Source organism: Prunus avium, chromosome 6, assembly GCF_965620075.1.
Source record: "Prunus avium chromosome 6, drPruAviu1.hap1.1, whole genome shotgun sequence".
Taxonomy (NCBI): Eukaryota; Viridiplantae; Streptophyta; class Magnoliopsida; order Rosales; family Rosaceae; genus Prunus; species Prunus avium.
Window position 1 is genome coordinate 6,180,996 of NC_142289.1, and position 27,960 is coordinate 6,208,955.

The 27,960-nt window shown below is 39.2% G+C and overlaps 5 protein-coding genes, 1 long non-coding RNA gene, 2 other non-coding genes and 1 pseudogene across 10 annotated transcripts; 7 read left to right on the forward strand and 2 right to left on the reverse strand.

Annotated features, from left to right (window-relative positions):
- Positions 1-1,829: 1,829 nt before the first annotated feature.
- Positions 1,830-5,693, forward strand: LOC110774370 (O-fucosyltransferase 19-like). Its single transcript, XM_021978902.2, has 8 exons — positions 1,830-2,843; positions 3,333-3,405; positions 3,512-3,582; positions 3,689-3,777; positions 3,863-3,995; positions 4,081-4,313; positions 4,402-4,878; positions 4,977-5,693. The coding sequence occupies exons 1-8, from the start codon at positions 2,166-2,168 to the stop codon at positions 5,230-5,232; spliced, it is 2,010 nt and encodes a 669-aa protein (XP_021834594.2). The 5' UTR covers positions 1,830-2,165; the 3' UTR covers positions 5,233-5,693.
- An 82-nt stretch (positions 5,694-5,775) lies between these two features.
- Positions 5,776-7,769, reverse strand: FLN1 (fructokinase-like 1). The gene is made up of 2 exons (XM_021978903.2): positions 6,851-7,769; positions 5,776-6,606 (listed from the first exon to the last, which is right to left on the reverse strand). The coding sequence occupies exons 1-2, from the start codon at positions 7,688-7,690 to the stop codon at positions 5,914-5,916; spliced, it is 1,533 nt and encodes a 510-aa protein (XP_021834595.2). The 5' UTR covers positions 7,691-7,769; the 3' UTR covers positions 5,776-5,913.
- Positions 7,770-7,868: 99 nt separating this feature from the next.
- On the forward strand, positions 7,869-8,682 carry LOC110774374 (uncharacterized). The gene is made up of 2 exons (XM_021978905.2): positions 7,869-7,990; positions 8,310-8,682. Exon 2 carries the CDS (start codon positions 8,313-8,315, stop codon positions 8,541-8,543), a length of 231 nt encoding a protein of 76 aa, XP_021834597.1. The 5' UTR covers positions 7,869-7,990; positions 8,310-8,312; the 3' UTR covers positions 8,544-8,682.
- A 146-nt stretch (positions 8,683-8,828) lies between these two features.
- LOC110748024 (protein transport protein yos1 pseudogene) lies at positions 8,829-10,641 on the forward strand (annotated as a pseudogene). 2 transcript variants are annotated; one of them, XR_015836461.1, is made up of 2 exons: positions 8,829-9,894; positions 10,027-10,641. The product of XR_015836461.1 is annotated as a protein transport protein yos1 pseudogene, transcript variant X1 (transcript). The 2 variants fall into 2 exon arrangements; XR_015836462.1 differs by having other exon boundaries at positions 10,127-10,641.
- A 5,075-nt stretch (positions 10,642-15,716) lies between these two features.
- Positions 15,717-16,718, reverse strand: SOUL-1 (SOUL heme-binding family protein). The gene has a single exon (XM_021978904.2). The coding sequence runs from the start codon at positions 16,441-16,443 to the stop codon at positions 15,835-15,837; it is 609 nt and encodes a 202-aa protein (XP_021834596.1). The 5' UTR covers positions 16,444-16,718; the 3' UTR covers positions 15,717-15,834.
- A 4,624-nt stretch (positions 16,719-21,342) lies between these two features.
- On the forward strand, positions 21,343-21,433 carry LOC148293546 (small nucleolar RNA snoR26). The gene has a single exon (XR_015836935.1). It is a non-coding gene; the product is annotated as a small nucleolar RNA snoR26 (small nucleolar RNA).
- Positions 21,434-21,475: 42 nt separating this feature from the next.
- On the forward strand, positions 21,476-21,565 carry LOC148293547 (small nucleolar RNA snoR27). The gene has a single exon (XR_015836933.1). It is a non-coding gene; the product is annotated as a small nucleolar RNA snoR27 (small nucleolar RNA).
- A 1,582-nt stretch (positions 21,566-23,147) lies between these two features.
- Positions 23,148-24,202, forward strand: LOC110774376 (uncharacterized). The gene is made up of 3 exons (XR_002529512.2): positions 23,148-23,482; positions 23,561-23,623; positions 23,701-24,202. It is a non-coding gene; the product is annotated as an uncharacterized LOC110774376 (long non-coding RNA).
- Positions 24,203-26,031: 1,829 nt separating this feature from the next.
- On the forward strand, positions 26,032-27,949 carry LOC110774378 (tubulin beta-1 chain). The gene is made up of 3 exons (XM_021978908.2): positions 26,032-26,624; positions 26,719-26,988; positions 27,072-27,949. Exons 1-3 carry the CDS (start codon positions 26,231-26,233, stop codon positions 27,749-27,751), a joined length of 1,344 nt encoding a protein of 447 aa, XP_021834600.1. The 5' UTR covers positions 26,032-26,230; the 3' UTR covers positions 27,752-27,949.
- Positions 27,950-27,960: the final 11 nt, after the last annotated feature.

A 27,960-nucleotide genomic window follows, 5' to 3' on the forward strand; every position in this document is an offset into this window, starting at 1 on the left:
GTTTAAAGTACTCTCAATTGGCCAAAGAAAAATAGTACTCTCAATTAATCATCTACATGTCCATAGCTTAGTGGTAAAAGTATTTTGTGCAAATCAGTGATCAAGGGAGACTCGATCTTAGGTAAACAAGCCTAATCCACACAAATACAAGGAAATTGTTTGGTCATTTAATTAAGGAGGGCAAAATATTTAATACTTAATGCATCGTTTAACGATAAGCACAATATCAACCTAAAAAGACATAAACAACTAAATTATTCAAATTCATCAAGAAATTTCAATTGCAAATAGCAAGGAAGAAACAAGTTTACATGATTTGGCATGGTGTGAATCATTGTGGTGATTAATGTATGAAAAGCAATCGATGCTAATTGAAGAAGGACATGATAAATCGTATTGAAAGTTGAAACACATGCATCTACAAAACCATAAAACTTTTTAAGGTCTACAAGCACAAGACATAGCATGCATCTAGCTTATGAGTCTATGATATTTTGCAGTGGATCTTCACTCAAACTATAAAACGGTGTCGTAACAAATACTAGTCTATCATGTCTGGCTAGACAACATAATTAAACTAGAAAGAAGTAGGTTTCTTAGGCCTAAAGTCACTAAACCATTTTGATCCCACATATGCCACATGGGAGAAATACGAAAACGTAGGGGAGGGGTCATATATATATGTTGCATGATGAGAAATGGGAATGATTGAGTAGACTCCCTCAAAGTAGGAGGCTTCTTAATGATTGATTCCATAAGGCTGGTTTTCATGCCCATTTTATGTAAATATTTATAAACGAATCAAAGGGTACCACATAACTTGAAGGCATTGACATGTTGGATTATAATTTATAACCATATATGCACGTGAGCGATGAGCAATGTGCGTGCATCTTTGTGGAGTTGGTTATACAAGTGAGTTATGACCTAAATATTTTTTTTTTATATAAATGAAACGCTATCAGTGTTACATTATTTGTGATTTAAAAAGTTGGTATGTTCATCCGAAATCAAATCCAATTTTTCAAGAATTAGCCCCCATCCTTAGCAATCAACATACTAATGGAAGGCAAGTTATCAACTCATATTACCTAACACAAAAATGCTTCACTTTTGAGTGCACTACAATGACAAAAAAATAAAAACTATTAGTCACTACACACCAAAATAGTCAATTCCATTATCCTTCCCAACAAAAGTTTAATTTACCCGTACGGCACTTATAAATTTGGCGTTTATGATGAACTTTAAATAATAACAATAATTACAAAGCCGCCAATTGGATTAAGATACATAGAAGATCCTACACATTTACATATTGGATGCTGCTATTACCCAACAAGAAAAAGAGAAAATTTAGCATTATAGGTATTTCGAAAGAACTATTGGGTGTCCATCTAGCACAACTACCCTCATCTTTACTTGAGAAAAAAAATTATGAAAATCAGGGTTACAAGTATTTAGAAAAACATTAGAAGGTGAATTAAGTAACGTAATTTTTCATTGCCAAAAAAATAAGTAAAATTGTATTTTAATTTTTAATTTTTAATTTTTAATTTTTAATTTTTAATTTTTGTGGACATGAAAAAAACAGTTGGATTTTGGTTAAGCACATTGGGGTGACAACAGACGTTCTCTTAATCCAACTGATTAAGCAAAATACCATTTTGATTTTTCACTAAACAGAAAACAGATTGGCACCGAATAGTGCATAAGCACACCGTAACGGACTCGCAACTTTTAGTTGGTTCTTTTCGTGAACTATCAAGGGCAATACCGTCATTTGAGTCTTCCTCTTTAAGCTTTGGCCATGATAAAAACCGGTCTCTCAGAAAATTAGAACATGCGCAGATCCGCTATTAGGAGATTTGAGACAGAGAACCCAAAAAAAAAACATCCACTTCGCAAAAAATCAGAAAATAATAAAGCACCCCTTTGTTCTTGCCTAGGATTTCGGACCACCTTTTTCTCTGGGAACCCATTGTGGAACACATTCGACCCGCAATCCCAACCGACGTATCTGTTTCTCTTTGTGATTTTTATTTTCCCGCAAAGTTAAATCGTACTCAACATTTGATTTGGTTTGGTTTCGAGGAAAAGTGAATCAAATCTGATTATATACAGCGTACATTTTTAGTTTTAGACAACGTTTGTGCCGGCCGGCCATGTCGACCGGTGGCCCGAACAGCTCAACCAACAGTAGCCCAAGACAACCGCTCGCGCTGCCCACGAAGACCAGACGACGGGTCGCCGACGGCCTCATGGACGCCGAGCGACTCCCCACGAGTAGTGTCGTCAACCCAGACAACAACAACAACGTTGTCTACGACGGCGGCGCAGGCGGCGACGATGAGGAAAACGACATTACCCCCAACGGTATCATTTTTGGGCCCTTCCACCACCTCAACGACCACAACCATTATTCGCCCCACCCCGTGATGAAGTATCTCCTGCTTCGGAAGCGGGCCTTCTTCTGCGTCCCCGACACGTGGCTTCCTCTGATTGAGGATGGGTTTTTATGGACGGTCGCGATGCTGCAGACGCTGAGATCGGGGCGGAACATGGGCCGTAAGATATTCGGGGCTCTGTTGTTGATGGCGGTTATCTCCGTGTTCATCAAGTTCTCTCTTTTGAGCCACCATGTGGAGGTGGTCGGCGAAGCGAAGAGAACAGAGGGCCGGCTTTTGATTTTGACGTCGTACAAGGACGACTGGGCCGCCGCTCAGCAAGCCGTCACTGAGAATCAGGCCTTTAATTCCATGCCCCAACGTGTTTTAGAGAGGGAGAGGTTGTCTGAAAGTGAACCCTCCACCATGTTCAAACGCCTCCTCGAGCGGTTGCCGGTGAGTCAATCAATAAATTCTCCCATTTTATAAGTTTTTAATTTTATTAAAATTTTGGGTATTTTTCATTTTTTTTCCGCTACTTGTTTGGTTGCCGAGAAAGTTCAGGAAAGGAAAGAGAAAATGTCTTAATCTTTTTGTAATTAACGTTCACGTTAAAGAATTGACTTTTGGCTCTAATGGGTTTGAATTCAATAGTTGAATGTATTCGTTTCAATTTTGACCCAATTAGTTTCCATATTGTGCTAATTGGCTGATTATGCTTCATACCTTTCTCGTTTCACATTTGTCCGTTTCTCGTTTCCCATTTGTCCCTTTCTCGTTTCATACTTGCCTTCTATTGATTAAATATTTATGGTGGTTAAATTGAAAAGTTAAATGGCTTTTTTAGTTTATACAGTAATTTTATTTGCTGGGTTGAGTTTGCTTCCTAAGGATTTAATGCTGTGATTAATTGGTATTGATCATAAATTTATTTGCTGTTTTCAGACCCCAGAAATTTGGAGGAAACCCAACAGCGACAATTTTGATAAATGCATAGCTCGACCCAGGAATCGGATAAGTATGTCTCTTTGTTCCATGCCTAAATTTGTCAAGCTCTTTATCATGCATGACAGCACTCATCAATTTTTGACTGGTTTTTCAAATATGAATTTCATTTCCCACAGGAACAGGATCGAAAACAAATGGTTATCTGCTGGTTCATGCCAATGGAGGATTGAATCAAATGAGAACAGGGGTAATAATCTTCCTACAAATCTTTGCCACGCATTTTGGATTTTACCTCATTTCCCATTTTTGCACACGTTTTTGAAGCTGACATGGTAACCCAATTGATGTTGTAGATTTGTGATATGGTAGCCGTTGCAAAGATAATGAATGCTACCCTGGTTCTGCCTTTGCTGGACCACCAGTCTTTTTGGACAGATCCAAGGTAGATTTCTTAGCCAATGAGGTTGTTGGATATAGGTGGCTAATTAATTTTATTTTACTGATCAAATTCTGTCTTATATTTGCAGTGATTTTAAAGATATCTTTGACTGGAGACACTTCATGAAAGTACTAAAAGATGATATTGATATAGTGGAGTATTTACCAACCCGCTATGCTGCTCTGAAGCCTCTTCAGAAAGCTCCCATCTCCTGGTCGAAGGTGCAATATTGTTATATATTATCGAGGGACTTTTGAATTAGTTTTTATATTATTAGAATTGTATCTAAAGATGCTTCATATGCAGGCTAGTTATTACAGAAGCGAGATGATCCCATTGTTGAAAAAGCATAAAGTTCTAAAGTTTACCCACACCGATTCCCGGCTTGCCAACAATGGACTTGCATCCTCGATCCAAAGGCTGAGGTGCCGTGCCAATTACGAGGCTCTCCAGTATGCAAAAGAGATTGAGGATCTTGGCGGAGTTTTGGTTGATAGACTAAGGAAGAATAGCAATCCATTTATTGCTCTTCATTTAAGGTATATCTTTGTTCTATGGATTGATTCTTTGGGCATTATCTTGTTCTGAAGTGGTTTAACTAAGTAAAGAAACCTTTCTTGATTGCAGATATGAAAAGGACATGCTTGCTTTCACCGGCTGCAGCCACAACCTCACTGCAGAGGAATCTGAGGAACTTCGGGTTATGAGGTACAGTGTTAAACACTGGAAGGAGAAAGAGATAGATAGTGAAGAACGAAGGCAACAAGGTGGATGCCCATTTTCACCAAGAGAGGCAGCCCTGTTCCTTAAAGCCATGGGATACCCTTCAACAACTACAATCTACATTGTTGCTGGCGAGATATATGGAGGAAATAGCATGGCTGCTTTTCGCTCCGAGTATCCTAATGTCTTTTCCCATTCTACTCTTGCAACAGAAGAAGAGTTAGAGCCCTTTAAGCCATATCAAAATCGCCTTGCAGCCTTGGATTATATTGTAGCACTAGAGAGTGATGTCTTTGTTTACACATATGATGGAAATATGGCTAAGGCAGTGCAAGGACATAGGAGATTTGAAGGATTTCGTAAGAGTATCAACCCTGACAGGTTCGCTTTCATACCAGGCATTTAGTATTTTCTTCTCCAAACTCCCAGCTTTTAAAATGAATTGCTAGTTTTCTGACATGTTATGATTTTCATTTCAGACAAAATTTTGTTAAACTGGTCGATCAGTTGGATAAGGGTGCTATACTGTGGGAAAAGTTTTCTTCGGAGGTTAAAAGTCTGCATTCTGACAGGCTTGGAGCACCATATGTTAGACAAGTGGGAGAGTCACCAAGGTTGGAGGAGAATTTTTACGCAAATCCGTTTCCTGGTTGCATCTGTAACAAGTCAGAGGAGCAAATTGCTAGGCAGAAGTTAGATGAGAGACGGAGCGTAAGTGTTTCATCTCAAAGATAGTATTGGGGAGAAAATATGTGGCTCCTGCTGTTGTGAAATACACAATACCACTGCTCAAGTGGCAGCTGATAATGGGGCTTTGAAATGAAGTGCTTTTTCACTGGGTTTCAGAAACTCTACTTGCTTACAGGGTCGAGAAGTTTTTAAGGTTTCCCTTGTGATTTGCAATGCAAGTTTCGGTTATGTTGTACCTACTACAAGTGAGGAGGGACTTCGCAGGTGATTCAAGAAGGCATTGAAGAAAGCAGAGAAGGTCGAGCTCGCGTATAGTTTTAGGATAAAATCAGATTGTTTCATCAGCACAGAGACCTTGCCGTTGTCAAAATGGTGTTATAGTAATTCATTGATTCAATTATTCTTTCGTTGATTTGGTCTCAACATTGTGAAAAGAAAAAAGAGCTTCACGATGAACTTGAATGTAATTCTTTATACGGCTTATAATAGAAAGGAAGTTTCATACATTTCAAGACGTGTCCCTTTTTTATCAGGAACAATATTGCAATTTATCTATGGTTTCTGTTACCATTGCAAGTAACTGTGATGTGAATTCAAATGCTAGTGTACATTGGATACAATCTTTCTTCTCGCATTCCTAACAGACAAAATTCTCAACCCTCAAGAGGTCATACAACGAACAATATTTCTGAACGACATTGCTATATTTGAAGGCTAGGCCCTAAACTACCACATTGAAGGTACATAAACCTGCTCCTTCAGATTTTGAGTTGCACTTTCTGTAGGAAACCCTCTAACAGCACCGATCGTCCACTGCGATATAATTCCTGCTGCAACTGCAAAACGAAGCTGCCTTTCCAAAACATCCTGATTTTCATACATCTCAGGGTACGTGGTCAGCTTTCTCATAATAGCAGCTACAACAGCATCCCCAGAACCAGTCCTATCACAAGTGAATGGGGTTATGAGCACATCTTCTGTTCCAATCACAACACCATGAAATGAAGGGGAATAGTAATGAATCCGAAGCGTTCCGTCAGTCACGAACAAAAATTTAAGTCCGTCATGCCATAAAGGAGATATTTCTTCAGGTGTGTAATGGTAATAATCTCTCCTCTTCTTGGTCTGTTCAAACTCCTCAGCATAGTATTGGGGCCTGTAATTCCTCTTCCTCACATAATAGTCTTCATCTAGAAGAAATTCCAATTCCTGCCTCGAAACCTCGATTATGTCTGCTTCATTCCAGGCTCTCTCCATATATTTCCTGGTTTCATCACGCGATTTCCATAGAGGCAATGGCAAATTCACATCGAAAAACACAAGCCCCCCAAACTTTTTTGAATAAGACATTGCTCTGAAAAGGGTCGATTGCATTGAGGGAGATGTCAAAACTTCTGAGCTGAAGTGGAATATTCTGGCCTGCATTAAGACATCAAAACCTATTACAAAAATGATCTTATCCCTGTTTCCGGAACAACATCAAACTCCATAAGCAACAACAATCTGAAAAAACAATGTGCTCAAACAAACGATTGCTGCATTCTCAATCAACTGAAAAACCCAAAACCAATGAACCATTTCAAAGACTAAGACAACTAAGCCAAGTTACTTGTTTTGTGAAAACATATAAACAAAACACAATCTATTCGCTAAAATTTCATACCTCTTTGAGCACAGCTAGGTTAAGTTCTGAGCTGAGCAAAGAGTTTTCAGCTGACTCTTTCACAGTCTCAGCCCACATTTTCTCATCATCAAACTTAATCTTCATATAAGTACAAGCAGTCTTCGCATTCCTATCGAACTTCACCGCACGCGTCTGAACCTTCTCCTTGTTCATCATCAACACCAGCTCATCCCCAAAATCGTCGTCCCCAACTTTGCCCATGAACGCGGCCCTGCCGCCGAGCCGCACGTGCGAAATTGCCACGTTGGACGGCGACCCGCCAGGGGCCCTCACGAACTCCGGCGGGTCCCACTGGAGCATCTTCCACTGCGAGTAGATGTCCGGGTGCATTGGGTTGTCGGAGACCCGAACCGTGGGAACAAACTCTTTCTGCGCGGCGCCGAAGCAGCAGACCAGAGGAGGGTCGTCGTACGGAAAATCGATGCCGTCGTCGTAATCTTCGAGCTCAGAGTCCAGGTTTTCGGTTTGGATTGTGGGTTTGGCAGTTTCTACTGTGCCATTTTCGACCTGGGCTTTTTTCGAACTCTTGGTCTTTTTCGGTGGAGATGTTGCTGAAGAAGATGAAGAGGAAGTGGGACCCTTTTTCCTGCCTCGGCGAGTGGGTTCGCTGGACTCGATGCTTCCGTTGTCTTCGCCATTAATGGAAGCTCTAGGTGGGTTTAGCTTGTGTGATTTGGGTGGTTTAAGCAGATAGCGGGGCTTCAAAGTTTGGTGCTTTAGAGGTTCGGAAGGTTTAGCAATTAAGCTTCTGGAGCTTGTGCGAGAGAAGTGAAGTTGGTGAAGAGGAAGATATGGTGGAAGTAGCTGAAACGAAGCCATGGTTGAGTGGAGTGTTAGGGTTTATCCATGCTCGTCACCAACCTCCCTCTCAGTCCCTCTGTAAAAATTTTATCGGGTCGTCATATATTGGATTCAAAAGTCGGGTCGGATCAACACAAAGTGAGGAAATGTTAAAAGCGGTACACGTGGACCATCCTGAACCGTCCGATCAAAAGTTACAAAATTCTGATAGTGCTTAAATCCTTGTTTTGCGATACCTTTCCTTTGTCTCGTTGAAATCAAGGCGAAGGCTTTCAACCGAGAAACAACTGGTTTTCTTCTGTTAACTTGTAATCGCTGGTAAGAGTTCGATTCAATTATGTAAAGTTCATGCCCTTCAGTATTGATCAGTTTCCCACTTTGAATTTATATCCACGGTTCGATTTTATCAGTCTGTTTCAATATTGACTGTTGACATAAATCATAAAATACCATCTATCGTTTCTGCCAAAATCCTTCATACCCTGTTCAGGATTTGCACAGTTTCTGCCGGGGCTTGAAATTTTAAGATTGACTCTTTTAGACTCGTTGGCTGAATTTTATGTCTGCATGAAATTTCATAAAACTTTTTGACTGATAGTTAGGAACTGAGATGTTGAAGCCTCTCTCTGTTATGCAGATAATGGGGTTGTGGACTTTGCTCCAAGGCTTTTTGCTACTTGCAAATGCATTTGCTGTACTGAATGAGGATCGGTTTCTTGGTCCGAGGGGGTGGACCTTGCTACAAATTCAAGGAGGAAAAACCACGCTTAAGGGACAGATTATAGGGTTTATACATGCATGCCAATACTTCAGATTACCTCTTATAGTTTTGAACATCATAACCATTGTAGTGAAGCTAATCTCTGGGTGAAGCTCTGTGTGATTTATGCCTCTTTGTAATTTATGAATTTTGGGCTAGTTAACATGTTTTTGATCCATGGCCTTCGTTGTTGTTGTAGACTACATATAGTACCTTATTTGAATTGAGTTTCAAAGTTTTCCCCTTTTTACTTCTCCTTTGTTTTGTTTTTTGTTCACAAGAAACACAAGAGAATCGGGATGCAGATAGCTTATTGAGTTGATGGTAGTGTGTTGATTGAAGTTTGTCATGCTAAAATTAAGCTGTTGGTTACTTTCTTCATCTTTGTTTCTACATATAAAAGGTCTTAGGTTAGCCCAAGTAGTGAAGGGAGGATGAAGTTCAATTTCCTCCATGTAACGAAAAAAAGATGGGCATATAAAATTATTCTACATTTTAAGAGGGGGTGTGAGTACAGAATGTGGATCGGTTTGTTGAGAGGTCCATGAAGCTTTTGTAAGATGATCTGGTGCGGTGTTCATGGCCTCAGCATTATGATTATGTCAAATTACTTAGTGCCTTATATGCAGCTCAATTTGCTAAAGCAGATGTGTTGTAAAATGGAAAAACTTTAAATAGTGACTTGTATATTCGGCAGAAAATTACATGGCTTTATTTATTTCATACTGAATGTGAACAAAACAGAGCGGCATACAATAATCTGAGAAACTACTACTCAATTCGGATCATAACCTCATTGGTCCTGAATAGAGGCAAAGTCCGAGGAGGGTTATAACTTGCCATCAAAAACTCCCTCTGCTTCAGCTTCTCCACCTTCTCAGTAGCCACACCCCTCACCACCCCATATTTCCTCTCACCGTCTTCCCTAATAACTGTTGGCTGAGTCCTTATTTAGTCAGGATTTTGGTTACTTATCGTTGGCTATTCCTTATTTAGCCAGGATTTGGATTTTGGTTACTTACCGTTGTCTATTCCTTATTTAGCTAGGATTTTAGTTACTTGCCGTTTATACAGTCTTACTTATCAGTTTATATTGTCCTATTGTAATTGACATTTATTTCCTATTTTATATATTTTAGGGTTAACACATCTTTATAAATACCTCCATATTAAAGAAGTCTTTTGGCTTAAGAGTCTCCTATTCTTTCCATGCTCGTCAGCAACCTCCCTCCTCCTCAGTCCCTCCCTCTGTAAAATTTTATCGGGTCGTCATATATTGGACTCAAACATACACGTGGAGTATTCTCGACCGTCAGATCAAAAGTTACCAAAGGATTCTGACCCGGCTCGGTTTAGTACTTAAACCCTTGTTTTGCGATACCTTTCCTTTGTCCCTAAGTAAACAAGGCGGAGGCTTTCAACCGAGAAACGACTGGTTTTCTTCTGTAACTTGTAATCGCTGGTAAGAGCTCCTATCTACTTGTTTTCTGGGTTTTTCTTCTTCTTCTAGAATCGATTCAATTATGTAAAGTTCATGTCTTTCAGTTTTGATCAGTTTCTTACTTTGAATGTATATCCTTCATACCCTGTTCAGGATCTGCACAGCTTCGGTTTGTGTTGGCTTAATTTTATGTATGCATGAAATTTATGGAACTTTTTGACTGATAATTCTCATAAGAATAGTGTCTTTCTAGTTTAGGAACTAAGATGTGGTATCTCCTCTCTTTTTTCACGGGGTTTTGTACTTTGATCCAAGGCTTTTTGCTACTTGCAAATGCATTTGCAGTACTGAATGAGGATCGGTTTCTTGATCCGAGGGGGTGGACCTTGCTACAAATTCAAGGAGGAAGAACCACGCTTAAGGGAAAGATCATAGGGCTTATACATTTATGCAAATTCTTGAGATTACCTCTCATAGTTTTAAACATCATAATTATTGTATTTGAGCTCATTTTGGGTGAAGCTCTGTGTGAATTATGCCTCTTTATAATTTATAATTGTTATGAATTTTGGGCAAGTTAACATAGTTTTGATCCATGGCTTTATTGTTCTACACTACATACTGAAAGAGTGAAAGATAACAATAATCTATGTTTGAGCAACTTGAGTTTTGCCGTTTGTATTCTATCATTTATATTATATTACAATGAGAAATAATATACAAATATCATCCACCAATCACGGTAGAGATCATTGAGTATGTTGGAGACACCATTGAGTATGTTGGAAAGATATTTTAAGTGGGCATTATGGCTTTGACCAGAGAATGTTGGGTGTCATCATTTCCCATCATTTTATCACGTGTGTTCTGTCTATCATCCCCCCGCAAGCTCAGCGGCCTAGGACGGATGAGCTTGGACTTCAAAAACTGGAATTGTGGCAGAGACAAGCCTTTGGTAAAAATGTCTGCAAGCTGGTGATGTGTGGAAACATAGCGGACATCAAGAAAGCGATCAACAACTTGATTACGCACATAATGATAATCCACCTCCACATGTTTAGAGCGAGCATGAAAAACAGGATTGGAAGCCAAAGCTAGAGAGCTAATATTGTCACACCAAAGCACAGGAGGATGCACAGGAGTGACCTGAAGATCGCGGAGTAAGAGACGAACCCAATACAAGTCAGCAGCTGTAATAGCAAGTTGCCTGTACTCAGATTCAGTACTAGAACGGGAAACCGTGTGGTGCTTTTTAGAACTCCAGGACACTAAATTGGGCCCAAAAAATATGCAAAAACCACCTGTGGAGCGACGTGTGTCGGGATCACCAGCATAGTCGGAGTCAGAAAAGGCAGTCAAATGAGTATCACCTGGTTGAAAAAATAAGCCTTCATGCAAGGTACCCTTGATATAACGTAAGATGCGTTTGACAGCAGACCAATGACTAGTGCTAGGCTTATGCATGAATTGGCACACTTGGTTGACTGCAAAGGTGATGTCAGGCCTGGTGAGTGTAAGGTATTGCAAGGCTCCAACGATGCTGCGATATTCGGTTGGATTTGGAAGAGAGTCACCATCATACAAACTGAGTTTGGAACCAGAACCAACAGGAGTAACACATGGTTTAGCAGCTAACAAATTCATACGCTTGAGGAGCTCAGAAGCATACTTAGTTTGGGTCAAATATAACCCTCGAGATGTGCGAGAGGCTTCAAGACCAAGGAAATAGTGAAGAGGGCCTAAATCCTTCATGGCAAAAATTGTACTAAGGGAGGATATAAGCCAATCAACACGAGAAGAATTATTCCCTGTAATCAAGATGTCATCAACATAGATTAAAAGGATGAGAAGAACACCGTCAATATTATAGATAAATAATGAATGATCTGCCTGGGAGCCAAAGAAACCGAGATCAGTAAGATATTGAGAGAAACGTTGAAACCAGGCTCGTGGAGCTTGTTTCAAGCCATACAGGGACTTATGTAAGTGGCACACATATTGTGGATATATGGGATCCTCAAACCCTCGGGGCTGCTGCATATAAACCTCCTCAGTAAGTTGTCCATGTAAAAAGGCATTTTGAACATCCAACTGGCGGATTGTCCAATTGTTGGAGACAGCCAAAGCCAAAACAAGACGTATAGTAACGTGCTTCACGACTGGACTAAATGTTTCTGTGTAATCCAAGCCAGATTGTTGATGAAAACCATTGGCAACTAAGCGTGCCTTATAACGTTCGACTGACCCATCAGAATTCTGCTTAATTTTAAATACCCATTTGCAAGGAAGAACATGCATTGAAGAAGATCGGGGAACTAGTGTCCATGTGCCAGCATCCTGTAGCGCCTGGAATTCAAGAGACATGGCACGACGCCAATGTGGGTCCTTATTGGCTTGGGCAAATGTACGGGGTTCTGTGTCATGTACCTGTGGCATGGTTAGCATAGCATATTTTGGATTTGGTTTGACAATACCTGATTTGGATCGGGTAACCATTGGATGACCAATATGCGAGGAAGAAGGGGGAACTGGAATGGAACCAGATGGAGATAGAGGAGGTATGGGAGAAGGAGTATTGTGAGCTGGGAGAAGAGGTGAAGATTGTGTGTTGGACACGACTGAAGGAGGTTGGATGGTTGGTGGCGGAGACGAAGAGGAAGCAAGGAGGTTATCAGATAGTGGAGAAGATAACAAATTTTGATCAGATAAGTGAGAGGAGCTAGAAGAAGAAGGAAAATTAGACATCGTATTAGTAGAAAGAGGAGGAGAATCAGTTACCTGAGGGGAAGAAATAAGTGGGGGAGAAGGAAGAACCACCGTGGGAGACACATCCGAAGGCAAGAGAGATGAGGCGCACCGCTGCTGAAAAGGGAATGTATTTTCATCAAAAACGACATGGCGGGAAAGATAAACACGACCATTCTGCGAATCATAACACCTGTAACCTTGATGATGCAGAGAATAACCAATAAAGACACACTGCTTGGAGCGAAATTGAAGTTTGTGTTTATTATATGGACGCAAGTATGGGTAACATGCACAACCAAACACGCGTAAATATGAATAGGAAGGAGGACGACCAAACAACTTTTGATAAGGTGAGATATAGTTTAATTGACGAGCAGGCAATCGGTTAATGAGATAAACAGAGGTATTAAATGCATCAACCCAAAAATTATTAGACATGCCAGCGGTTGCAAGAAGTGTGAGACCCATATCAACTATGTGACGCTGTTTGCGCTCAGCTGCCCCATTTTGTTCGGGAGTGTATGGCACAGAAATACGGTGAGTAATGCCATGTGTTTGTAAAAAATCTTGGAAAGAATTGCTTAAAAATTCTGTACCACCATCAGTTTGCAAAGATTTAATACGAAGCACCTGGCTAACAGACAACAAATTTTCCACATTAGTTTTAAATTTTTGAAAATAGGATAAAGCTTCAGATTTGTAGCGCATAGGAAAAATCCATGTATATCGAGTACAATCATCTAGAAATAAGATAAAATACTTGGATCCTTTATTTGACACAACTGGAGAAGTCCAAATATCGCAATGTATCAATTGCAGAGGCAATACCGAAACAGAACTAGATAAAGAGAATGGAAGCTTTGTACTTTTGCCCATAGGGCAAGAAGAACAAAATTTAGACTCAGAATGACTAAGTGGAACACAGGAAGCAATTTTCTGAAAAACAACACTTGAAGGATGACCTAGACGTTGATGCCAAACAAATGAGGATGTACGTTCACCAATCACAGCAAATGCTTTAAAAACTGGCAGTGACGGACGAAATGGATACAATCCATTTTCACTCTTGCCTTGGAAAAGCGTCTTCCCCGTTAGCGTGTCCTTCACAAAAAAGGAATCAGAAGTAAGGATAAAATAACAATTGTTATCTTTTGCAAATTGGTTAACACTTAGCAAGTTGGCAGACACAGAGGGACAATGTAACACATGATTTAGTTTAAAACCAGATAGACTAGTTGAACCAATATTTGAAATGGCCAAACCTGCACCATTACCAACAGCCACTTGATCCGAACCCGGGTATGGAGTGTGAAGTTGAAGATTGCCTAAATCAGCAGTAACATGGGTTGAGGCACCACTGTCAGCATACCATGTATCTGTTTTCTCAAGTCCAGATGGAGATGCAGCAACCAATGCAGTAGAGGAAAGTTGTTGAGGAGGCATACGACCTTCTAACAGATTAGTCAAGCGATGACAATTAATCGCAGTATGGCGAAAGCCACCACAAAACTGGCATCGAACCTGGTTCGTAGAAGGAGCTAAGAATGAGCCATAAGTTCCACCACGACCTTGAGAAAGAGCACCTGGTCGGGAGGAATTGAAATTACTCCGAAAGGAATTGGAACCACGACTTGCAGAAAACGAACTGCCACCACGATTGACTGTTGGGCCAGAGTTGGTAAAACCACTGCGATTGCCAGAGGAAGAGCCTGCGCGGCCCCTAGAAACAAAGGAACCACCACGACCGCGTCCTTGATAAGAACTGTGTGGTTGGGAGGCAAATAAAGCTTTAGAGGTGCCATCAGAAGGAAGGGAAGAATGATAATCTTCCATTCGGGTTTCTGCGTTAAGTAATAAAGCTGTTACATCATCAAGTGTCGCAGCTTTTTCCCGACTTAAAATTGAATTGACAGTGCTTTCAAATGCAGCACCAACACCATTAAGTATAAGGTCGATGAAGTCCTCATCATCAACTGGCTTGCCTGCAAGGACAAGTTTATCAGCGATGTTGCGCATCTTATCTATATAGGCGGTAATGGATAAATTACCCCTCTTTGTTGTTTGTAGCTGATGCTTTAATTGGAGTACTCGAGATCGAGACTGAGAAGAATACCGACGTTGCAAAGACTGCCACACCTCCTGAGAGGTTGCACACCTTGTAACTGTTGCCAAAACAGTGGGACTGAGAGTGGAAACTATCCAACTCAGAAGTTGCTGATCTTGCTTCTGCCATGTAATATAATCAGCTGATATGGTTGTACCATCATCTTGAAGTTTTCTTGGGCAGGGCTTTGTTCCATCGACATAGCCCATAAGTTCATTGCTGCGCAGGACAGGAAGAAATTGAGCTAGCCAAAGTGTGTAGTTGTCGCCGTCAAGTTTAATGGACACAAGGCAGGAGACGTTGGGAAGAGAAGATGCAGGTTGGGAGGCCATTGGAGGATTTCAAAGAATAAGATAATTGATTAACCCACGTAGGGCTCTGATACCATGAAAGAGTGAAAGATAACAATAATCTATGTTTGAGCAACTTGAGTTTTGCCATTTGTATTCTATCATTTATATTATATTACAATGAGAAATAATATACAAATATCATCCACCAATCACGGTAGAGATCATTGAGTATGTTGGAGACACCATTGAGTATGTTGGAAAGATATTTTAAGTGGGCATTATGGCTTTGACCAGAGAATGTTGGGTGTCATCATTTCCCATCATTTTATCACGTGTGTTCTGTCTATCACATACAGTTACTTGGTTGAATTTCTGTTTCAAAGTTTTCCACTTTTCTTCTCTACTCAGTTTTGCTTGTTTGCAAGAAACGCACAAGATGGGATGCAGTAGCTTATTGAGTAGATGGTACTGTGTCGGTTGAAGTTTGTCATGCTAAATTAAGTTATTGGTGTGTACAGCTTTAGGGTTTATCTATCTTTTTCGTGTTTTGCCCCAGCAAGGATTTAATGGCTTTACCCAAGGGACTGCCTTCAGGCTATATATGTGCCGTAGATGAAATGTGAGAGAAACTTTCTTCATCTTTCTATGTAAATTCTACATAGAAAAGGTCTTGGGTTAGCCAAGTAGTGAATGTAATGTAAAATGGAAAAACTCTAAATAGTGATTTATATATAATCGACAGAAAATTACATGTTTTCATTTATTTAATACTGAATATGAAAAAAAAAACAGAGCAGCATACAAGAATCTGAGAAACTACTCAATTGGGATCATAACCTCATTGGTCCTGAATGGAGGCAAAGTCCAAGGAGGGTTATATCTAGCCAGCAAAAACTCCCCTATAATCTTATACCCATCTCTCTCTAAGCTCTGCTTCAGCTTCTCCACCTTCTCTTCCACCACCTCATCTGTAGCCACACCCCGAAAAGTCACCACCCCATATTTCCTCTCACCCTCTTCCCTAATCACCACCCTCTCATCCACAGGCCTAGGAGCCTCCTCTGCCTTCTCATACTTAGAAGGCAACAGAAATTCCATTGTCACCATCTTCTTCTCATCTTCAGCACCACCAGTCTTTGTCACAACTGGAGCCGTCATGGCAATTTTTTCAGCTGAGCTTTTGGTTATGACTGGAGCTGTCATGGCGATTTTTTCAGGCTTGGTGTTCTGTGGGTTTCCAAAGGCGCCTATGTAATTGGCCAGCACAGTAAAGCCGCCGTCTTTGTCGCCCTTCATCTGCGATGGATGGTAGGTTAATTGGGCTATCACTGAAGGTGGATATTGCCGGATTTCATAGTCGATTGTTGATTGAAGCACTTTGTATTTTGGGGTTTCCACTCTTATCTTTCCAAAAACCATGCCCATGTTGGAAGAACTAAAGTTTGCTTCTCTCACTCTCAGGGTTTTTGATATGGATATGGTCCTTCAAAGGTGCCTATAAAAGTGTGGATTGTTCTGGTCTTTGTATATATCTCTATCTTTGCTTGGGAAGGGGGTTCTTCTTTTTTACTTTTCCATTATTTTGATGTGTTTGCTTGGGGAGGAGGTTGGAAATGTGCAACTGCACTCTTGAACGAGTGGCTGATTTTGGTGATGAACATGTGGATACAATTTGTCCAGCATTTCTTCCTTCCCCCAAACCCAACCCCACCCTCCCCCCGGCACAATTTGTCCACCATTTAAAAGGGTCTTTCTATCTCATGTGGCAATTTTCGACACGTCTCAATATATAAAAGATAATAAAAGAAAAATAATATCTATTATTGCTCTAAAATATTAATAAAACGTATTGAATTGAAAAAAGTCATTGATTGCAACGAACTTATAGTTCAACTGGTTAAAATATTAATAAAACATATTGAATTGAGAAAAGTTATTGATTGCAACGAACTTGTAGTTCAATTGGTTGAGAGCATGGCATTTAATCATGTATTCGAGCTCTTGAATTTCATTCCTCCTCCACCAAAATATCACATGTATAAGTACCCATTCAATTTTGCACCAAGCCAGCCCAAAAATATATTTAGAAAATTTGGCATAAGTCCAATTATGAGGAGAGATTTTGGGTGCAATCCACGCAGAAATTGTTGTTAATCCAAGTCCTTTGACTTTTGCGCCACATAAGATTACATGCCTATTTCAATTTATTGATATTTACTTCTTCCTTTTTTTGTTTTTTTGTTCCAGTTATGCACCTAAAACATAAATAAGGTCAATTATGAATTCCTAAAACTGGTAAGTTATTGATTTGTAGGATATTAATTATCATATTTGATTTGAATTTAATTGCAAATTTATTTATTGAATTCTGAAATTTTCCCAAGGTATACCGACATCAAAATTTGTAATAAGAGTTCATAAAAACTTCATACCTTAACAATAGGTAAGGTACCTACCTATGCATACACCTCGTATGCAATATGCAGGTAATTAAACCCATAAATTACCTCTGGTCGAGGTAATTAAATCCATAAATTACCTATAGTCTAGGTAGTTATACCTTCTAGCCCAGCTAAGTGAACTCATATAATATCTTGGTATGAATCTTTAAACTCAACTGAGATAAAAAATACATACAAAATTTCTTTGGAAAAAAAAAAAAACTATTACATGGAAGACATGTACGTATGTATATAAATATGAACCTCCAGAAAAAACTGCTTAAGAAAACTAAAGAAAAAAACACTTACCTGTAAGGCAGGTACATATATATCTGTATGTATTAACATTATTTACCTGTATCTCAGGTACATAATTTAATGTGGGTGCTTATCTGATCGATTGGTATAACATGTGAGTCTTTACTTTTTATTGATTAAATTGTATTTTATCTATATATTAGGAATATTATCAAGGAAAAAAAATCAAAATTTGGAATTCAATTTCAAGGAAATAATGCATTAAATTTAGATTTTCAATGTGTTTCCTTATTTACCTTAAAGGGTAAAATCGGCACAACAAAAAAGTAATAAATGTCAAAGGACCTACATCTAAAACCAAAAACACGAGGACTAGACCCAATGACAGCTAATCGTTTTGATATCATTGGTTAAGTCCAGTATTTTTCCATCTCATGTCAATATTTTATTTTATTTTTTATTTTCTTAACAATAATCATATGCAAATTCCTAACTTTTTGCCTCAAATTGAAGAAAAACCCCAACTTTTTGCAAGAATTAAACCAGAAATTCAAACTCATATCAAGATCTAACCGATGATTAGTGTCCCATCTAAGGTCAAGAAAAAAAAAATCTAAACAAAAAAAAAAACACATCATTTGACATCTAACCCAAAAAAATCAAGACAACAATCATCAAAATATCAAAATAATTAACAATAGAATAAAAAACAAAGATTCGGGAAATCTGAAGCTTGTTTGAGTAAGGAGAGAGAGAATAGAAGAGAGGAGAAAGGAGAGAGAGACTAAAAAGAAAGAAGCACAAATAGTTGGCAATATGTGTTCATTAGTTACGGAACCTGATTTAACTATTTTCTAATTATTTGTGCCCCCAAAACAAGGTTCTTGTGGATCCAATTCCAGAAGTTGCTAACATTTGATTGTACCTTTTTGTACTTGGAAAATAAGTTGTCTCTTATCCACATGATGCTTTTCTGATGGCATGATTTTGTTATTTTCTACCCCTTTTACTTTATAAGTATTTAGCAGAACTATCCTTATTGAAATGGATATAAAAGAAATAGGTCAAGAAACGAGTATTCTTGTACAGGATGGAAAACATGTTATCCACAATGTCAATGTGATAGGCATTTGACAGTGATGCTTCTTTATGCAGACATGTACTTAGTTTAACCTTGTACCTTTTTTCAGGATAAGTGTTTCCTTTTTACCTGTATAACCTGTTTTGATAACTACGCTAGCCAACACATTTTCAATGTTCTTACGATTGACAGGGTGTATGCATAGGTTTGAGTGAAGTAATGGCAAGTGCTGGTATAAATCAGTTGAGTTTCATGGATGAGCTCATCCCTACATTTCCAACTGCTCTTTCTGATAGGTTTTTATTCTCTTTTATGATGTTTCTGATTTTACAAGTGTTTGTCTTGATTTTTTTAATGTCTCTCACTCCCTCTCTCTTACACCTTGTTTTGTGTATGCTTTTCTTTTTTTGTTGGGCTAAGTTGCTGCATTTTCTGTTTCAGTGTCGGGATTACTGCTGTTTTGCCCCACATCTTACCCAAGCTGCTCCACCTTCCACTTACGTATGTATTTCATTCTCAAAATTACTGTGTATTGAATGTCTTTTAACAAAGTTCCCCTTGGGATGCTGCTTGTTTACTGAAATCGTTTATATATCCAGTGCGTTTAATGCACATGCTCTTGGAGCTGCAGCTGAGGTTGCTGGACCTGGCCTTAACTCTCATCTTGGTACTGTTATTTCTGCTTTCCTTTCTGCAATGGGTGCTGATGAAAAGGTATGCTGTTGCAATTTGCAATCTTCTGGCTTATTAAAGAACATAACTTTTTCTGTTTTTTGCCCCTACTGTTTCGTTTAGTAGGTTGTTGAAACACGTCTTACTGGTTGTACACTATTATTTAATATATGACACTGACTGGCTGGATGTTGTTGGAATCTAATCATGCTGAATTTGAAATATTGTTGCTAATTTTTTGGAAGTTCAAACTTCGGCCAGGCTGCTGAAACTGTGGTCTTAGTCACAGATGAGGAAGGTGTTGAATCTCTTATATCTGACCTTGTTAGAGCTGTCGGTGATAGTCAGGTATTAATCACTAACAAGGTATCATCCTGTTTATCTCCATCTCTCTCTCTCTCTCTCTCTCTCTCTCTCTCTCGATATTACACTCATGGTTTCAGGCCTCCATTAGAAGTTCTTCATATCGTATAGCCTATTTCTTCAAAAACAGTAAATTATATTTGGTTGATGAAGCTCCAAACAAGATATCTACCTTTCGTCCAAAAAAAAAAAAAACAAGATATCTACCTTGATTGTCTTGCTCAGTGACTCAGATTCAGCTACTGTTGCGGTATGTGCTACGAGTATTTCATGCTCTGTTATTGACTCCAAGTATGTAACATTGTCTGTTATCTTCTAAATCAATGGTTTCTTGGGCAGCTTAGTTCAGAATATATTCTAATATTTAAATCGTATGGCCGCGCGGCTATACTCTTCGAATATATGCTAATATTTAAATAGTATAGCCGGTCGGCTATACACTTTGAATATATCCGAATATTTAAATAGTCTCGCCGCGCGGCTACTCTTCGAATATGTGCTTGTATTTAAATAGTATAGCCGTGCGGCTATACTCTTCGAATATATACTTGTATTTAAATAGTATAGCCTGGCGCCCATACTCGTTGAATATATCAGAATATTTAAATAGTATAGCCGACCGGCTATACTCTTCGAATATATTCTAGTATTTAAATAGTATAGCCATGCGGCGATACTCATTGAATATATCTCTGAATATTTAAAACGTATAGCCGGTCGGCTATACCCTTCGAATATATTCTAGTGTTTCAATCGTATAGCCGTGCGCAATACTCTTCGAATAATAGTATAGCCTGGCTATACTCGATGAATATATGTGAATATTTAAATAGTATAGCCGTACTCGTTGAATGTATGTGAATATTTAAATAGTGTAGCCGTTCGGCTATATCCGAATATTTAAATGGTATAGCCTTCGAATATATTCTAGTAATTCAATAGTATAGCCGTGCGGCTATACTAGTTGAATATATCTGAATATTTAAATACGGCTATACTCTTCGAATATATTCTAGTATTTAAATTTCGAATATATTCTAGTATTTATATAGTATAGCCGTGCGGCGATACGTGTTGAATATGTCAGAATATTTAAATAGTATAGCCGTTCGGCTATACGCTTTGTATATGTACGAATATTTTAGGATACAGACTGGTGCTGGGTGAGCATAAGTGCATGATCCAGGATTGAGTTATCCCACTTACCAAACAGGTGGTTAGGGTTAAGTCCAATCACGCCCTCCTTATAAATATTTTCCGAAACCCTCTTCCACTATCGCTGCTTTGTACCACCCGCACTTCCTGCGCCGCCGCCCTTTGCCATCTCACTAACCCTATCGCGCTCTTGTGCATCTTCTTAAATCTATCTCATGCGATGGGGTTAGTGCTTAAAGCTAAGCTGGAGTAAATTTTGTTCATCTTTTGAATAATTTCCCAGATCTGTTTTCGAGATTGTCATATTGATTATTCTTCTGGTTTTTATTTAGTATTGTCGAATTTTTTTTAAAACGAGCATCGGTGATGATTTTCTTTAATAGTTATCCTTGCACTATGATTGCCTGTGAAGAAAACCATGGGGAAGATATATTCTGAGATGCTTTTTCTTTTCGATTTGTTTTCTAGTTTTTATGGATGTTTTTTTAGTGGATCAATGATGTTTATCAATACTGCGTTATCTATCTGCAATTTCCCACAAGGAATTGAAGATAATCTGAAGTTACTGAGATCTGAAAATATTTTTTTCCTCCTTTTTTTTTTGGTTGGTTTACAGCATCATTCAGTCATTTATAGCTTCATTTCCAGATGGTGGATTTGTGACCCAAAAGTCTTTGCATTATCAGTCCAATCGAATTTATATTGAATCGGTTGTCAAATTGGCTAATCTATGTTGGTTCGAACCACGAACACTAATAGCAAAACGAAACTGAATCGACTGATAAAAATATGAGCATAGCTCGAACCGGAACGAACGAAATTGGGTCTGCCTTGAACACCCAACAAAAAAAAAACAGTTGAAAGTTGGGTCAATTGACCCAATAGACACATGGGGCGGTTCTCTTGAAAGTCTACATTTTTTATGCTCCTTATGTCAAAATCAAGTTTCACATAGCTCGAGTTTGATGCTCAAATCGTGACCCCTTATTGATGAGGCTAACGCTTATAATCTAGGTTAGGTCGATCACCGTTACGTGTAAGTTTGTGTTTGGAATGTATAATGATTAAACTTGCTTTGAATTGCGACGATTAAATAAAGCTAAAGATTTTTCCTCTAAGGCTAATGGTAAAGTCACTTTATACAATCTTGTACGAGAATTTAATTTATCACTTATTATATATAGGCTTATTTATGTACATGCCCTCTGTGCTTTTAAACTTGTCTCAGATTACCACTTGTGTTTGCAATTGTCTCAAAATGCCCCCCAACCTTTGAAAAACAATCTCAATTTACCCGTTCCGTTAGTATTTTTGACGTTCCGTTACGAGCATTGGGCCCCACTTCGTTTTAATCTTTAACCTCTGCGAATAAGGGTTTTTTCACTTTCAGAAGAGAGGAAAGAAGATAGGAAAGAGGATATTTGGGTGAGAATGGGGAATTTGGAGAAGGAGGCTAGGGCTTATCAAAATCTGAGGTGGGGTTCGAATTTTGGGAGAATCTAGAGAAGAAATCACTGTTTGGTGTTAGATTTTAAGGCTAGAAAGTGCGAAGATGGTGGTGCTTAGAGAATCTGAAGGTTGTCAACCCATATGTAAGTGGACCCAATTCTCACTCGATTTTCTTGATTTTGGCATGTGCATTGTACTGTTGTTCGAGTTTTTTTTGTTTTTTTGTATACTTTTTGACTCTGTGTTGGTTCTCTGTAAATTTGGTTGAGTTGGTTGTGTTGGTTTAAAGTAGAGAGAACTCGTTATAAAAATCTCAATACTCTCAATTTTTGAGGGAGCATCTCTTGTGATGATGATGATAAAGGTTATATGGTATGAGGGATGTGGTTTAGTCTCATAAATCATAAAGGGGAATATTCTCTTTGCTGCTCTTTTCTGCACTAATACTTGTACCTGCAGGTTAGGCTTGAAGTGATGGGAAAGAAGGGAAAGAATGCAACCAACATTTCTGGAAATGCGGATGGGAAAATTTCCAAAGAGATTTAGAAAGTGGAGAAGAGAAGGATTGTTAAGAGTACTCTTTGCAATGAAAGAAGTTCTCGGAGCCATTGCATGGTAGGATTCTCTTGGACTTTCAAATATATGATAATTCTTCCCCATGTCTTGTCACTAGTTGGATATAACTTGCTTTCTATTTCTGCACAGATAATCCCTGATGTCCCAATAGTAGGAGGACGCTTGATGCTTGTGGACATGGCTGGCTCTGAAAATATTGAGCAAGCTGGCCAAATTGGATTTGAGGCAAAAATGCAGGTAATGTCTTGGTGGTGCTTAATTTATGCTGATACTGTATGCAACACTTTCATTGTCATTGTAACAAATGTTTAAATTATGGTTATATTGAATTCACGGACGGCAAAGATCAACCAAGGAAACATAGCTCTCAAAAGAGTGGTTGAATCCATTGCCAATGGTGATTCTCATGTGCATCCCTTTAAAGTGTGGCAATTGCGGTGGAGAAGGGCATAATTGAATTAGTTGCAAGGTATGTGTCATTATCCAAAATTGCTTTACATTTTAATCTATTTCATTTGGTTTCTGACTTGATGACTTTGCTTATTAGGAACCTAGAAATCCCAACATAAAGCCTACTAGGAAGAGAAAAGTTGCCAAGGAAAAACTTCCAGTAAGTGCCACGGTTTCAACTATGTTTTCACCATTCAAATTTTCATATCATGCCTACCTTATTTTTATTTGTTTTAGGTAAGAAGGAGAGATGCTGGAGACCAAAGTAGCGGACAACAAAGTATGCAACTAAGGCAAATGAGACAAACTAGTGCTTCCCCAGGGCCTTCTCAATTCCAAGCATTTGAAGTATCTGAGGCTTATCAATCCCAACCATGTCAACCAGCGCAGGCTTCTCAATCCCAACCATCTCAAGCAGTTGATGCTTCTCAATCCCAACCATCTCAAGCAGCTCAGGCTTCTCAATCATGTGATTCATCTCAATCTGCCAAACTATCTCGAGTACAACAACGTAGGAGGAGGATGAAAGATCAACAAAGGAGCCATTTTGTCAAAGATCCTTTTTTTCATCCTTAGATGTGATGATGTTGAACTTTTGCAACCTATTTTTGAATTAGGATAAACTCTTTTTGAATGGTTTTAATGTTGTGGAATTATAGATTCTGCAATTAGTTAGTTTTATAAGACTTTAATGGTTTGATTATGGTTGCAATTGGGTTGTTGGTTTGTGGGATTATTGATGTCTGTGATGGTTGGTTTTATTAGGCTTTCATGTCTGTCAAGGTTTTTGAGTCAGGTACATGGCATGTAATTGACCATTTGATATGTAATGTGATGGTTGAAACATGTTCTGGTGTTGTGCTTATATTGATCAGCTATTGAGATTTAGCCATTTCATATGGCATTGAACAAAAAATGCTTATGAGTAACTTGTTTTTGTAACCTGTTTTTGGTATCCGATGAACAAGATATGCTTATGAGTAACTTGTTTTTGTAACTTGTTTTTGGTATCCAATGAACAAGATATGCTTATGAGTAACTTGTTTTTGTAACTTGTTTTTGGTATCCAATGAACAAGATATTGTTGCAACCTATTTTTGGTATGATGCTTATCAGTATGTCACCATTTGTAACCTTTAAACAAGTTACCATTCATATCACAGATCAAAGAAAACTCTGAACTCTAAATAAATTACAATGAACAAACTTAACTACTGTCACATTACCTTACATTACATTACATTACACCAAATTACATTACATTAAACCAACTTAACTACTGTCAAAGTGCCTTACATTACATTACCATTTGTTCTCAAATTACATTGCCCACTGAACTACTGCTTCTCAATCACATTACACCCACAAAATTACAAAACATATTACTCTTAATTCCTCCTACTTCCTCCTAATTCATCTTCATGGCAAACACCACCAACCAGGAAAGCAACATAGTAGCCCACAATATTTTTGACTTTGCTCGAATCTTTGCATTTTCCTTCTCCACCCTATCAATCTTCCTCAGCAAACCAGGTATCAAAGACTTTGAACGCTCACACATTTCTGCATCAAACCACTGAAAAAACCTACATCCTTTTTCTCCACTTCCCTGTATCAACCAAGAACAATGACTCAAAATTTCCTTTTGATCAATGCCTCAAAATTTCATCAATAAGAACTCTATCAATTTGTGATGCCCAAAACAATGATTGAAAATTTGATCTTAAACATGCTTACCTTTGACTTTGGGCAGACTAGAAATTTCCGCCCTGGGTTTGAACTGGTCCAAGAAGTCTGCATCCGTGCTAACTTCCCACAATGACACCATTGGGCATGCCTTGCTTCTCCTTGCTTTTCTCCTGTTTCCATAAACTCAAATCTTCTACTCTAGAATCTCCCAATTTCAAACTCCATCTCAGAGTTTTATAAAGCCCTAATTTCTTCTCCAGATTCTCGAAGCCCACCTCAGATTTTCACAAACCTTAAGCCCTCTTCTCCAATTTCCCATTCTCACCCAATTTCCCCCTCTCTTTTGAAAGTGAAAAACCTTTATTCGCAGAGATTAAAGATTAAAACGAAGTGGGGCCCAATGCTCGTAATGGAACGTAAAAAATACTGACGGAACGGGTAAATTGAGACTATTTTTCAAAGGTTAGGGGGTATTCTGAGATGATTGCAAACACATGTGGTAATATGAGACAAGTTTAAAAGCACATGGGGCATGTACATAAATAAGCCTTATATATATAAACGATCGACGCCACAAATTTAACAATTATTTATTTAATTTTTTAAAGCATAATAAAATGCGACATTCAACTGATAGAGTGCCGATTCTTGTGCTAGGGACGCTAGAGGTCGGTTTTCAATGCCAGATTGAAACATTAAAAACTGTATCTGTCTTTGTTCCCAAATTTAAAAAAGGAGCCAAAATTCCGGGCACCCAGCTGTTTTTAAAATTTGAATTTCAAATAAAGGAAGACAAAATCCTCCACCAATCCCACCCTCAAATCTGAACCGTCCATTCTCAATCCCCTTAAACAAATACCCCTACTCATTTCCACCCATTCAAACAAAACTTCCCGCTTCTCCATTCAAATCCAACCGTTGCCTCTCCAAAACCAACTTTTCTATAAAAGATCGCCTCCGTCCCCACCCCCGGACCCCATTCATTTCTTTCTCGTATCTCTCTCTCTCTCTGCGATTTTCTCAGAGAGACCAAAACCCTAAATCCGCTTTTCGATTTTCTTCGCCTTTTCGATTCAAAATGCGTGAAATCCTTCACATCCAGGGAGGCCAGTGCGGCAACCAGATCGGTGCCAAGTTCTGGGAGGTGGTCTGCGCCGAGCACGGCATCGACGGCACCGGAAGGTATGAGGGAGACTCAGAGCTTCAGCTTGAGAGGATAAATGTCTATTATAATGAAGCTAGTTGTGGGAGGTATGTGCCCAGGGCTGTTCTCATGGATCTTGAGCCAGGGACCATGGACAGCGTCAGATCTGGACCTTACGGTCAGATCTTCAGGCCTGACAACTTCGTTTTTGGCCAGTCTGGTGCCGGGAACAACTGGGCTAAGGGCCACTACACCGAGGGGGCTGAATTGATCGATTCTGTGCTCGATGTGGTTCGCAAGGAAGCCGAGAATTGTGATTGCCTACAAGGTATTTGATGAAATTCCTGAATGGCTTGCTCTCATTTATTTTCTTTTGTTTTATTGGTACATGGTATTTAGGTTGGGTTTGTTTCGAATTGTAGGGTTTCAGGTGTGCCATTCCCTAGGAGGAGGAACTGGGTCTGGAATGGGAACTCTGTTGATTTCAAAGATCAGAGAAGAATACCCAGATAGGATGATGCTCACTTTCTCTGTGTTTCCCTCCCCCAAGGTCTCAGACACTGTTGTTGAGCCCTACAATGCAACCTTGTCAGTGCATCAGCTTGTTGAAAACGCAGACGAGTGTATGGTTCTAGATAATGAAGCTCTTTATGACATTTGCTTCCGTACGCTCAAGCTCAGCACTCCAAGCTGTAAGTTTCTCAGTTAATTGTTCTCTGATATTTAGGTTTGCTTATTTGTGGAATTTGGGATACTGATTTTTGTGTTTGTACAGTTGGAGATCTGAACCATTTGATTTCTGCAACTATGTCTGGTGTCACATGCTGTTTGAGATTCCCTGGTCAGCTCAACTCTGACCTCCGAAAGCTTGCCGTCAATCTCATCCCCTTCCCTCGTCTCCACTTTTTCATGGTGGGTTTTGCTCCGTTGACATCACGTGGCTCACAGCAGTACAGAGCCCTCACTGTGCCTGAGCTCACCCAGCAGATGTGGGATGCCAAGAACATGATGTGCGCAGCTGACCCTCGCCATGGCAGATATCTAACTGCCTCGGCCATGTTCAGGGGCAAGATGAGCACCAAGGAGGTTGATGAGCAGATGATCAATGTTCAGAACAAGAACTCCTCTTACTTTGTGGAATGGATTCCGCACAATGTCAAGTCCACTGTCTGTGACATCCCCCCCACTGGCTTGAAAATGGCGTCCACTTTCATTGGAAACTCGACCTCAATTCAGGAGATGTTCCGACGTGTGAGCGAGCAGTTCACTGCTATGTTCAGGAGGAAGGCTTTCTTGCATTGGTACACTGGTGAAGGCATGGATGAGATGGAGTTCACAGAAGCTGAGAGCAACATGAATGATTTGGTTTCAGAGTATCAACAGTACCAGGATGCCACAGCTGAGGAGGATGAATATTATGAGGACGAAGAGGAGGAGGAAGGTCAGGAGGTGTAATGTGATGTTGACTAATGTGAATTGCCGCAACTTCCGGTTGCCGGAGTATGGCAAAGTGATCAGTTGTTCGTGGTAGCTGTAGGTCTTAATATTGTTAAAAACAAACTTGTTATCCCAATTTCGTTTCTCTGTTGTTATGTACTTTTTTGGGTAAACTGAGATCTTCTATATGGTGATATTAATCTTTTTTAAGCACTAGCATGCGTTGC